Genomic DNA, 11,379 nt, shown 5'->3' with positions numbered 1-11,379 from the left:
ACTTGAAGCTTATTTCTTACTCCCCTGGAGAGTCTACCCAAATAATAGAGGACACCTTTGGGTGGCAGCCATCATCATGTTTCCAGGAAGGGCTACAGACTTAATCATATTTTTTATTTATTTCTGAAGACTCCCTGGGATGGGATACAGTTTCCAATTTTTTCTTATGCTATTATTAGTGCTATTGCAAATCATGGGGAAAGAAATGTTTATTCAATAAGTGGTATTGTAACAATTGGGCAATTATTTGGGAGTGAAAATAGCTAGATCCTTGCCTTATACTTAACATCCAATTCTAAGACTTCAGCTGCCACATATGGGCTGAAGATTTCTGTTCTTTTGAGGTAGAGTGGGCATTTTCGCCTCCATGACCCTCTTCCAGGAGTGCGTACCCACTCAGCCGATGGAACCCCACCCAACCCAAGCCCGGATAACTAAGGAGGTCTTAATGAGGTGGAGAAAACAGAGTGAGACTTTTTTAAAAAACATAATAGCACAGAAGTTGTGTTAAGGAGTAGTCTTGTAGAAGCTCCACCAGCCTAGACCATTCATCTCCTCTTTCAATAGTTAGAATTTAATGATGGAGGGAAGCCAAGACAAAGAAGTCACAAGAGAAGAGAAGGAAGAAAGTAGGAGTGTGTAGAAGAGGACTCTCTTTTGCCCATCAAACATGAACTTGAACAAGCTAATGGGGAGACTGAAAATGGAAATGAAAGAGCTACTTAGGACCACCTCTCAATTCTATGTGTGCCTGACCGTCTAACGGTAAACCGTTTCCAATAATGGAGTGTATCTTTTTCACAAATGATGACATCCGCATTTCTAGTTCAGATCTCTCCACCAAGCGTCTAACTCCCTCCTGATGACCCAAAGGCCATAGGCTCCTGAAACATCTAAAATAAATCCCTTCTCTTCTCCCTCCCCCAATCTACTCCTCTCCTGTGTCATCTCTGTGAATGGAACTACCATTCCTCTCCCTGGTATGGGTTAAATTGTGGCCCCGAAAATTCATACGTTGAAGCCCTAACCCCAGTTCCTCAGAATGTGACCTTATTTGGAAACGGGCGTAATGATTTGAATTAAGGTGAGGTCATTAGGGTGAGCCCTAATCCCATATAACTGATATGCTTATAAAATGGGGAAATTTGGACACAGAGACACACTCATGGAGAACACCATGTGAAGATAAAGGCAGAAATCAGCTGATGCTTCTACAAGCCAAGGAATGCCAACGGTTGCCAGCCAACCACCAGAAGCTGGATGAAAGGCATGGGACAGATTCCCCCTCACAGCCCCCAGAAATAACCAGCCTTGCTGACACCTGGATCTCAGACTTTGAGCCTCCAGAATGGTGAGACAATAGATTTCTATTTTTTAAGCCAACCAGTCTGTGGTGCTTTGTTACAGCTGCCCCAGCAAACTAACACTATCCAATGAAGATGGACCCTCCCTCTCTCACTCCCCACGTGGGATGACTACATCCCATCCAGTCAACCTCCAAAATATCTCCTAAGTTCAGCCGCTACTCTGTTTCCACTGCCTCTGTGGGCAAGTTGGGTAATTGGGAAATCTGTAAACCCCATGTTGGGAGAAGATAAAAAGGGACTTAGTTAACCAAAGGGAGCAAGGATAGGTGGAAGCTGGTGCAGGGGAGAAAGGGTCTAGGATTCAAAGGGGATGTAGAGACGGTGGGGCTGGCCAGCAGGGCGGGAGGGCACCCTGGCTGTGGGAAGACAAACACCAACTCCCGGCTTGTTTGGAGAATGCTGAGATGGCAGAGACCAGAGACGGCATCAAATATCACAGAGGTGGGGCTGGCTGGAGGCTCTGTCCCCGCGGCCAACTTTGGAGCTGGGCTTTCTCCTCGGATGTGTTGGGGGGTGAGTAGAGATCTTGGGGGCACCTTTGCCACTGGGTCTCCCTAGGGCAGCCCTGCAGCATGCACAAGCCCGAGGCCCCTGCTTTGTGAGGCTGCGGAGGGTGTTCCTTTTCCAGCTGCAAACCCAGTGGGCAGTTTTGCTGCTGAGCGTCCAGGACCCAGTCCGTGAGGTGTGAGCGGAGCGGGCACTTGGCATTCCCCAGCTCAGCTCCAGCTCTGCCCGGAAACAGGGGGCTTCAGGGGACTCTTGGAACTGGATTCGAAACTTTGGGATCAAGCAGTGAAGGACCTGGACTACAACGCCAGCTTGGACTTCCAGGACTCTGAGCAGCTGGGCTTGCTTTTCTCATATCCCTGCTCTTCCCCTCACCCTCATGCGCCTCGATCCTTCCTCCCTAATCCCTCCTTCCTCCTCCTCCCCCTGTTCCCCCGTGGTCCTCACTCTTCCCTCACGCCATTAATCCCCCTCACCCTATTAATCCCCTCACCACATCACCTCCTTCCTCCAGTCTTCCTCCAGCTTCGCATACCCCTCTTTTCCTCCTCCCGGGTTCTCCTCCTACCTCTAGTTTTTCCTGCTCCTCTTACGTGCCCCCTCCCCCACATTTCTCTGTCTCCCCTTTTTCTCTCACCAGTCTTTCTCCTCTCCGCCCGCTTTACTCCTCCCCCTATCTTTCCACCTCCTGTCCTCACTTCCCTCTCTCCTCATCCACCGCGGGCCCCCCCCCGCCCCCGGCCCCGCCCCCCACTGTTTGCTCTCCTCCCGGATCCCGGATGAAGAGGTTGCCCTGCCCATGTCTTGCCCTGCCCCACTTCTGGCTTCTGGGGTCTCACTTCATGGCTCAGGGCTCCGGGACTCAGGCCCCAGGGAAAGGGCCCTCGCTCAGCATCCAGCTCCTGCGAGCCCAGTACGAAGGCTTGAGGCGGCAGCAGAGGGCCCAGGCCCACGTCGTGGTGCTTCCCAAAGGTAGGGCTGGGCAGGTGCTGGGCCGAAGGGGAGGGGAGGAGGGCCCGGCTGTGGGCGGCGTGGGTGGCTGGGCTGCAGGCAGGGCAGGCCAGGGCTCTGGGAGCTCTCCTGGTGGGAAGAGCAGGGATGCAGGCTGGCAGGAGTCACAGCGAGAGCAAGGAGACCAGGGCCGGGCAGCTCCGCCCGGCTCAGTCCCTCTGCCACCTGAGCCAAGGGCCTCTTAGGTTCTGGTCTTGCTGGACTGGTCTGCCTGGTGAGCCGGGCTTAGCCCCCCTGCTTGGCCAGGTGGGGAGATAAGGGCTCTGCTTCCTGTCTGGGTCTCACGGGGCACCTCCTGCAAACCTGAGAAACTGGCTCCGGAGACAGAAGACGTGGCATTCCCGACAGCCCCTCGAACTGGCCAGAGGAAGTGCAGGGCTCAGGGAACCAGGAGGCGCTCATGCTCACACAGCTGCTCATCACACCTCTAAGAGCAGCCAGGGAGGCGCAATGAGACCTGGAAGCCCCTCCTCCAGGGGAGAAGCCTCTGTCCTTTGGGAACACAGCTTTCATCCCAGGAGGACGTTAGGAGTACAGGCTCAGGAAGCAACAATTGTCACATCCCAGCCCTTGATCCTCTGACAGAGGAACAGGTCCAGGGAGGTGGGAAGACCCCCTGAAAGGTCAAGGCTGTGCCTGGGGGTTTCTGTGGTTATTTGTACAGTTTGGGACTTATCGAGTGGCCCACCCTGCACTAGGCCAGGCTGGGAAGGAATCAGGGTCTAGGGGACTTCACCATCCGGGACAGGATTTGTGCTGCCTTTTGGAGACAGAAGTGGCACCTCTGCGCTGAAGGCACCCATCCCTCATGACTTGGGCTGTTGCCAACCAGTAGGATCTGTTTGACCTGAACTGGCACAGCCAAGTAGCCCCCATCTCTGCAGGGCAGAAGCTGAACCGTTCCTAAAGCCCTGTGCCATCCTCAAGGGAGTTTATTCATTCAGTCATTCAGCAAACACTTGTTAAATGAAACCTCTGTTAAATGAAAGCACATGCTTAACACACCCATGATTCAGATGCGCAAATCCATATAAGGGGCATGTCCAAAAGACAGCCCAAACAGCCCAAACGCAGTGTGCACCATAGGATTCACCATCCCCTGTCCCTGACTCTCCCCACAGCCCTCTCTCCTGCATTCTGTAACTCAGTGTCCTCTCCTCCATTGGCACTGCGTGATAAGTTAGGGCAGGTGAATGCAAGGAATACTCAGGCGCTGCCTTCTCAGGGAAGACTTCCGACCCCCAGGCTCCGGAAAGCTCTTTCAGAGTAGTCCTAACAGTTGGCAAGTCCACACCCTTTCTCTAATTGTGAGACATAGTGCACTGTCTGATGGAGCGGTCGTGAACTTGAGGAAGAGCCTGAGTCTGAGTCTCAGCTCTTGTCATTTACTTGATATGCAGCTTTGAACAAGTTATGTAAATTCCCTGTGAATCAGTTTCCTTGTCTGTCAATTGGGAATAACTGTCATAACCTGAAGTACAGTCACGTGTTGCAGAAAGACAGGGATACGTTCTGAGAAATGGGTCATCAGGCGATTTCGTCAGCGTGCGAACATCATAGAGTGCACTTCCACAAACCTAGATGGCATAGCCTACTACACACCTAGGCTGTATGGTACTAATCTTATGGGACCGCCGTCATATACGCAGTCCATCATGGACCAAAATGTTGTTACGCAGTGCTTGACTATATAGGGTTGTCGTAGGAATTAAATGAATTGATATGTATAAAGCTCCTCAGGGCTTTATGTGCTGAGTGGCTGAGGACCAGGTCACTTATGTCACATGAGTCTGAGTTGGAAGGACACTTGAAGCACTTGGACTGAGTGGGAGGAATAAGGTAGGTCTCCAGGGAGAAACAGGGTAAGATTACAAAAATAAGGTGGAAATGATGCTAGGGAGGCAGAAAAGCAATTCTGCCTGCACTTTTAGCAACAAGGTAGATGGTGGTGCCACTCACTGAGGTGGGGAATACGGGAGAAAAGGTTTCTGGTAGGGAAAGAGGAATTTGCTTTTGAATATGCAGTATGTGAGAGAGTTGTCTCTAGAACTCCCAACCAGGCTGGGCGTCAGGAGAGAAATCTGGGCTGGAGATACAGGTTTGGGGTCATCAACATGCAGGTGGTAATTGAAGCCATGGGCATGGATAAGATGGTGGAGGGTCACCGTGTCAATTGATGGGAGGCTAGGATGAAAATTAGAGTTCTGGAATATTCAAATATTTAAGGGACAAACAGAGGAAGAGAAGCCAGAGAAGATAGAGAGAGCAGTCAAAATGGCAGGAGAAGAATATTGTTTAGTCTCAAAAAGGAAGGCTATCCTGGCATATACTGTACCTTGAGGACATTATGCTAAGTGAAATAAATCAGCCACAAAAGGGCAAATACTGTTATGATTCTACTTAGACGAGGTACCTAGAGTAGTCAAATTCATAGAGATGGAAAGGAGAACGGTGGTTACAAGGGGCTTGGGGAGGGGGTAGGGAGAGTTGCTGTCTACTGGGTATAGAGTTTCAGTTTGGAAAGATGAAAAAACTTCTGGAGCTCTGTTGCACAACAAGGTGACTGTACTTAACACCACTGAAGTGCACACTTAGAAATGGTTATGATGGTTAATCCTGTGTTATGTATGTCTTAGCACAATTACATATTTTTTTAATGGTAGGAGAAAACCAGGTGATATTAATGTCATGAAGCCAAGCCAGTAGAGGGAACTTAGAAGATAGTGATCCTCTGTGTCCAGTACACAGAGAGATCCTAGAAGATAGACCATTGAGATCAGTACCTACTAAAACTAGATTTCAGTGTCAAGACATTGACTTGTGTTTGGAAGGGCAGGTATTCTGGGAGCTGATCAATGGAAGGAAGGGCCCTGGAATTGGCTTTCTTCATCCTGTATTAGCGTTATGGAATGGATCTCAGTTCTAGAAATGCAGTTCCAAACAGCAGCATGGCTGCCCTTATGCAACATAGGGGTACCATGGGACCTTGAGCTGGGGGTCTATGAAGCCCCCATTGCCTCAACAGTTGGTATCCAAAAGGCATATGCTTTTCTCACATCTAGGTGGTGTGTGACTCATCTCATGTAGGAATGGGATTAGGGATGAGAACTCATATCTGGGCTGGGTGTTTTATATGTACATTTCATTTAACGCTCCCAACAGCCCTGTAAGGCAACTCCGGTTTTAAGATCTCCATTCCCCATTGCTTCACCCCAGCTGAAGAGAGAGATCGAGGAGGAGCTCAAAATCCTCCTTCTCCAACTGGTACCTTCTGGCAAACTGAACGAAAGATGGGGGATTAAGAAAGCATGTAGATAATTAAAACATTTCTGTCATCCTTAGTCCCCGATCGACCAAAACCAAAACAAAACAGATAAAGCACACGATAGGAAATTTCCCTATACTCTTCAGATAATTGTGTTAATTTTCTTTTGCTTGGACCGTGGAGAGGAGGCACCGTTCCAAAGGTGTGCAGGGGACCACAATGGAAGGCTCATGGAGTGATTCCCAGAAGGGTCCGCTTTGTGGTCGGAGCCCATGTGCACCTCCCCACTTAGTCTCTTTCCTTGTCCTCTGCGGACCCAGGGCTGGACTGACAGCTGAGTCGGCTCCTCTCTGCTACCAAGACCTGCCTGTCCATCTTGGGTCCTTTCCTCCTAGACTCATAGTGGGAGAGGATCCCAATTCCTAGCTTCTCCCATCATGTCCCCATCCTCCTCTGTTCTCAAGTAAGTAGAGAGCACTTGAATATTTGTAAAGGTTTTCATGTTTGTCATGCTAAGAAAATAGCGTGGTTATAAAGCGGGAACAAAACCACTGGAGTCAGTGCTTATGGGACTGTAACGGTTTGCAGACACAGCTGCATCAATCCTCTGTTTCTCTGATTCCCAGAACTGGGGCTCAGGGGCTTCTTTCTGACTTTATTCCTCCAACGCCATCTCCCCTCTCCTGCACTGCACTTTGTCACCTACAGGGCCTCCCACAGTGACAAATGTCAAGCACAAGTGAGCTTCACTGACATTTCAGGGGGATCTCCAGGCTGGTCACAGACCTATTTTCCATAGGAAAATGCCTTTTAGTCATTCTCACAACTCTCGCTGCCACCAAGAATTGACAATAAACTATCATGTTCCAGAAGGTGGTAGAAATATGTCCCTGAGAAAGAGGGAACAGTATCTATGGGATGGAAGGAGAAGGCCACTCCTTCAAAAGGAGCTGCTTCGAAATGCAGCTCCTCCCTCCTCTGCCTTGGGTGGTAAACCCATTATCAGGATCCCAGAACACAAAACCCCATAGGTTAGGAGTCACCTTTTCCACCGCTGAGTGTATGTGAATCCATACATGTGGGTGAACACGTGTGGCCCTGCTCCTTGTCATTCTGTCAGCCTGAAATGCTAGTTCCCTACCTCTTCCCAGGGTTCCCCCCTCACTGCAGTCAGAGCCTGAAGTCTCTTATTGAACTCTGTTGTTCTTGAGCTTTTCTCCATGGCACTGGTTACCACCTGAAATTTTATTAGAATATATTCATTTGCTTATTGTTTTTCTACCCCACTAGAACACAGCATGAAGGTGTGGATTTCACCTCAATGTTTACTGCTATAGTGCCAGGACCTAGAATAAACAATGACTAGCACATAAAAAGTACTCAATAAATATTTGTTGGATGAATGAATAATTGTGTGTGTTGGGGGAAGAGAGACAGCTTGTGTGGGTGTGAGTGTGTCGGGTGGGAGAGAGTGCCTGTGTGTGAGCATATGCGTGGGATCATGTGTGTACCCATGTATGTGTATATACACACATGCAGTGTACTGGGTACCTGGCCTCCTTGAAGTTTGGGGCATGGCTTTTCTTCAGCTTGAAAGCTCTGAGACCCCCCAAATGAGAGCTGCCCATGTGACTTGCATTGGTGACCCAGCTTGTCCTTGCTTTCTCAGGAGGGAACATGGCTGCTCCTGCTGAATCCATGGTCAGTGCTGTTTGGATTAACAAGGAGAGAAGGCATTCACTGTCTCTGGATGAGGCAGATCCTGAGGCAGCAGGGATGCTGGAGGAGGCTGACAGAGGCTGTCCGCAGGCCCCTGAGTCTCCATGGCACACACACCTAGAGATGCACCGCTTGGTCCAAGCCTTCCACCAGGAAACCAGTCATCAGACAAAACACAAGGGCAAGCTCATGGGGTCTGAGCAAAGGCTCCCTGAGGAAGGAGACCCAGGCTTGCTTGAAAACAATCAGATGACTCAGCAAGGGACCACGAACCCAGAGGCAGCTCAGAGTGAGTGTCAGGTGGGCAGTGCCCATACCAAGGTGGTGGGATCCACCTTAAACATTGGCGTTCAGTGCCCTCCTTCCATAAAGACCACACTCAGATCTGGAAAACCAGCTCACTATCCATTTCCTCAAAGGAAAACTCCCAGGATCTCCCAAGCTGCCCGGAACCTGGGCTTATATGGCCCAGCCTGAAGCTTTCTACTCAGCCTGTTGTCCCAACCTCGAGGCCAGCTATGGCTTCGTCAAAGAATGCAGGAGGCAGAGCCACAATGAGGGCCTCCAGCTGTGCGCAGGAACTGGACTAACTCAATTGTAGGGATTGTGGGAAATGAACCTTACAGTGGGCACATTGCCTTGTCCCTGAGAACAGAAGAGATTTCCCAGGCCAGATTTCTCACAGTCCAGGATGAAAGTGCTATCTGATCAATGCAGCCCCTTTCTGCTTTTGTAAAAAGACATTGCTATGGAGGCCTGGATGCCCATTCCTTGGGGAGGTCTCTAGAACTAGGGAATTTTGAAACATAACACAGGCACCCCAGCCAGTGGAATGCCTTAACAATGTCCTGGAGTCAATGGACGCGGGCAATCTTGTTTTCAATATCTTCTGATGATTTTTCACATGTTCTGGAGAAGATGAGCTATGAGAATTGACTTTTTCTGGTTGCTATGCCTGGAGGCCAGCTCACTTAGAAATCACTACATTCACTGGTAGTGGTCGCCCCATTTCAGCTGGAGCATCCCAAAGTATGGTCACCCTGGGTAAAAAGGGTCACAACAGGGTCACCTACTGTTTTATGTGTTTGAGGGGTCTTCAGAAAGGGCCGGTCCTATCTCACTGAGACTGCATATTCCAGTCTCATCATAGATTTCCTTCCCTCCATCCCTCCCTCCATCCTTCCTGTCTGCCTTTCTATTTGTCTGTGTTCTCTCTCTCCTTCCCTCCCTCCAATGCTCCAAATTAAGTTCTTATTAAACACTGCCAATCACTGAAATATATAGTTACAGGAGCCTGAGCAGAAGGGGACAAAGAAATGCTCCTGCTTGGAAAATATGTGCTCCCCACACACTGCTCCCTTTCAGCCACATTGAGATCACTCAACCTTCCTAGGGTATTTGAAACCTAAGAGAAAGCGAAGCAGGTGCTACTTGGGTGATGGGGAAGAAAGTATGTCTTTCCTGGTTAATGTTTAACTTTAGCAATGATATTTAAACACATCTAAGGGGCCTTGCCCTCCTATCAGATTCTCTCTCTGTCACATTTCACCCACGTCTTCCTTTTTTTCCTCATGGTGATCCAGTCTTGCCCCTCCACATCCCGACTTGTCAACTGGGAGTGTCATTACCTGTCAAAGAGGCATATGTGCCTGCTCCTTGGTCCACCCAGAAATTCACTCCAATTTGACGATTCATTGTAATTCTTTTTGTAAATAATTAATGATCCAGTTGTTATATTTTTTTATAGTCTAATGAAAAAGGAAATTTTCTGAAAACAATTTTGTCCTTTGTTTTTATTTTAAAGAGGATTCCCATAAGGAACCCTCTTTCTACAGTATAGCAATCAGGATAGGCTATGTTTTGCTGCAGTAACAAACAAGCCCAAAAATTTCCCAAGAGAAGCTTTTTTTTTTAACTCATGAAAAGTCCACTGTGGATTTGGGGAAACTTCCAGAGCAGCTCTCCTACATGTATTACTAGCAGTTCAGGCTGCTTCAGTCTTGTGGTACCACCACGTCAATAGTGGTTTCCCTAATCACTGTAGCAGGAGAAGGGAGTGCATTCATAGTCATGTACTGGCTCGCAAATCACTTTTGTTCACATTTCACTGTCCAAAGCAAGTGACATAGTCATATCTCCACTTCAAGGGTATGATGAGGTGCGATCATCCCATGTGCCTGGAAGGAGAGAAGAAATGGAAACATGGGTGAGCCCAAATGGCTAACAGGTGGATAGGGGCCAGGTCACAGTACAATATTAGATTTATTCTGAATACAATAAGTAGCCATTAAGGGGTTTACTACGAGACTAAAATGAGGGGGCCGGCCCCGTGGCCGAGTGGTTAAGTTTGCACACTCTGCTTCGGTGGCCCAGGGTTTCCCCAGTTCGAATCCTGGGCACAGACATGGCACCGCTCATCAGGCCATGCTCAGGCGGCATCCCATATAGCAGAGCAAGAAGGACCTACAACTAGAATATACAAACATGTCCATGTACTGGGGGGCTTTGAGGAGAAGAAAAAAAAAAAGATTGGCAACAGATGTTAGCTCAGGTGCCAATCTTAAAAAAAAAAAGCTAAAATGATTTGATTTGCAGTTTAACCAGATTACTCTGGTTGTTCTATGGAGAATGAGTTGAGGGTCACAGTAAGAGGCAATGTCACGGCACCGGCCTGGTGGTGCAGCAGTCAAGTGCGCAAGTTCCTGCTTCAGGGGCCCGGGGTTCACCAGTTCGGATCCCAGGTGTGGACATGGCACCGCTTGGCAAGCCATGCTGTGGCAGGCGTCCCACATAAAGTGGAGGAAGATGGACATGGATGTTAGCTCAGGGCCAGTCTTCCTCAACAAAAAGGAGGATTGGAAGCAGATGTTAGCTCAGGGCTAATCTTCCTAAAAAAAAAAAAAAGAAAGAAAGAAAGAAAAAAAGAGGCACTGTCAGGAAAAAAATGACCAGGAAACGTTCCGTATGAAACATACTGTTAGCTCAAGCAAGAGCTGGAGCAGAAGAGGTGGAGAAAAGATAGATCCGTTTGATATATATTTGGAGTAGGCATCAAGAGGATTTACTGAAGGAAAATTGTAAGTTCAGTTTGAAGGATACTAAGTTTGAGATGCTCACAAGACACACAAATGAAGATATCAAATAGGCCAGAGGATAAAATGAGACTAGAGTTCTGGGCTACACATGTGAATTTAAGCATCACGAGTACGTCAAGGTACTTAGAATGAGAAAGGATGAGCTCACCTATGCAGAGTGTAGAGAGAAGACAGGGTCCAGAATGAGTCCTGAAAACTCCCAATTTACTTAGTTGAAAGATCTCTAAGGATTTTTCCAGTGCTTCCTGAGAAGAGATGGAACAGAGGGAGGAGGAGGCAGCGAAGAACACTGAAGAGGACTGACCAGGGAGAAAAGGAGAGCCAGTGGCGTGTGGAGCCGGAGACCTCAAGAGGCAAGAGATAGTGTAAGACGTGGCACAGGTCACTCTCCTCATTCCAAACCTTCCACAAATCC

The 11,379-nt window shown here is 48.7% G+C and overlaps 2 protein-coding genes across 2 annotated transcripts in view; one reads left to right on the top strand and one right to left on the bottom strand.

Annotated features, from left to right (window-relative positions):
* The first annotated feature begins 1,521 nt into the window (after positions 1–1,521).
* On the top strand, positions 1,522–10,827 carry C26H9orf152 (chromosome 26 C9orf152 homolog). The gene is made up of 2 exons (XM_008513619.2): positions 1,522–2,846; positions 7,820–10,827. The coding sequence occupies exons 1-2, from the start codon at positions 2,654–2,656 to the stop codon at positions 8,344–8,346; spliced, it is 720 nt and encodes a 239-aa protein (XP_008511841.1). The 5' UTR covers positions 1,522–2,653; the 3' UTR covers positions 8,347–10,827.
* Positions 9,648–11,379, bottom strand: part of PALM2AKAP2 (PALM2 and AKAP2 fusion) — a 467,702-nt gene continuing 465,970 nt past the window's right edge. Inside the window, exon 10 of the mRNA XM_070594966.1 lies at positions 9,648–10,046. Within this exon, the coding sequence (XP_070451067.1) occupies positions 10,012–10,046 (35 nt within the window). The 3' untranslated portion in view covers positions 9,648–10,011. The remainder of the gene's footprint in view (positions 10,047–11,379) is intronic.

The sequence above is a fragment of the Equus przewalskii genome, chromosome 26 (assembly GCF_037783145.1).
Source record: "Equus przewalskii isolate Varuska chromosome 26, EquPr2, whole genome shotgun sequence".
In the NCBI taxonomy this organism is placed as follows: Eukaryota; Metazoa; Chordata; class Mammalia; order Perissodactyla; family Equidae; genus Equus; species Equus przewalskii.
This window is presented reverse-complemented; position numbering and strand designations above follow the sequence as displayed.

Coding starts and splice junctions, on each gene's coding strand:
- C26H9orf152 (XM_008513619.2), top strand. CDS start 2,654: ATGAAGAGGTTGCCCTGCCCATGTCTTGCCCTGCCCCACTTCTGGCTT. Junction 2,847..7,819: donor CGTCGTGGTGCTTCCCAAAG/GTAGGGCTGGGC, acceptor TTGCTTTCTCAG/GAGGGAACATGGCTGCTCCT.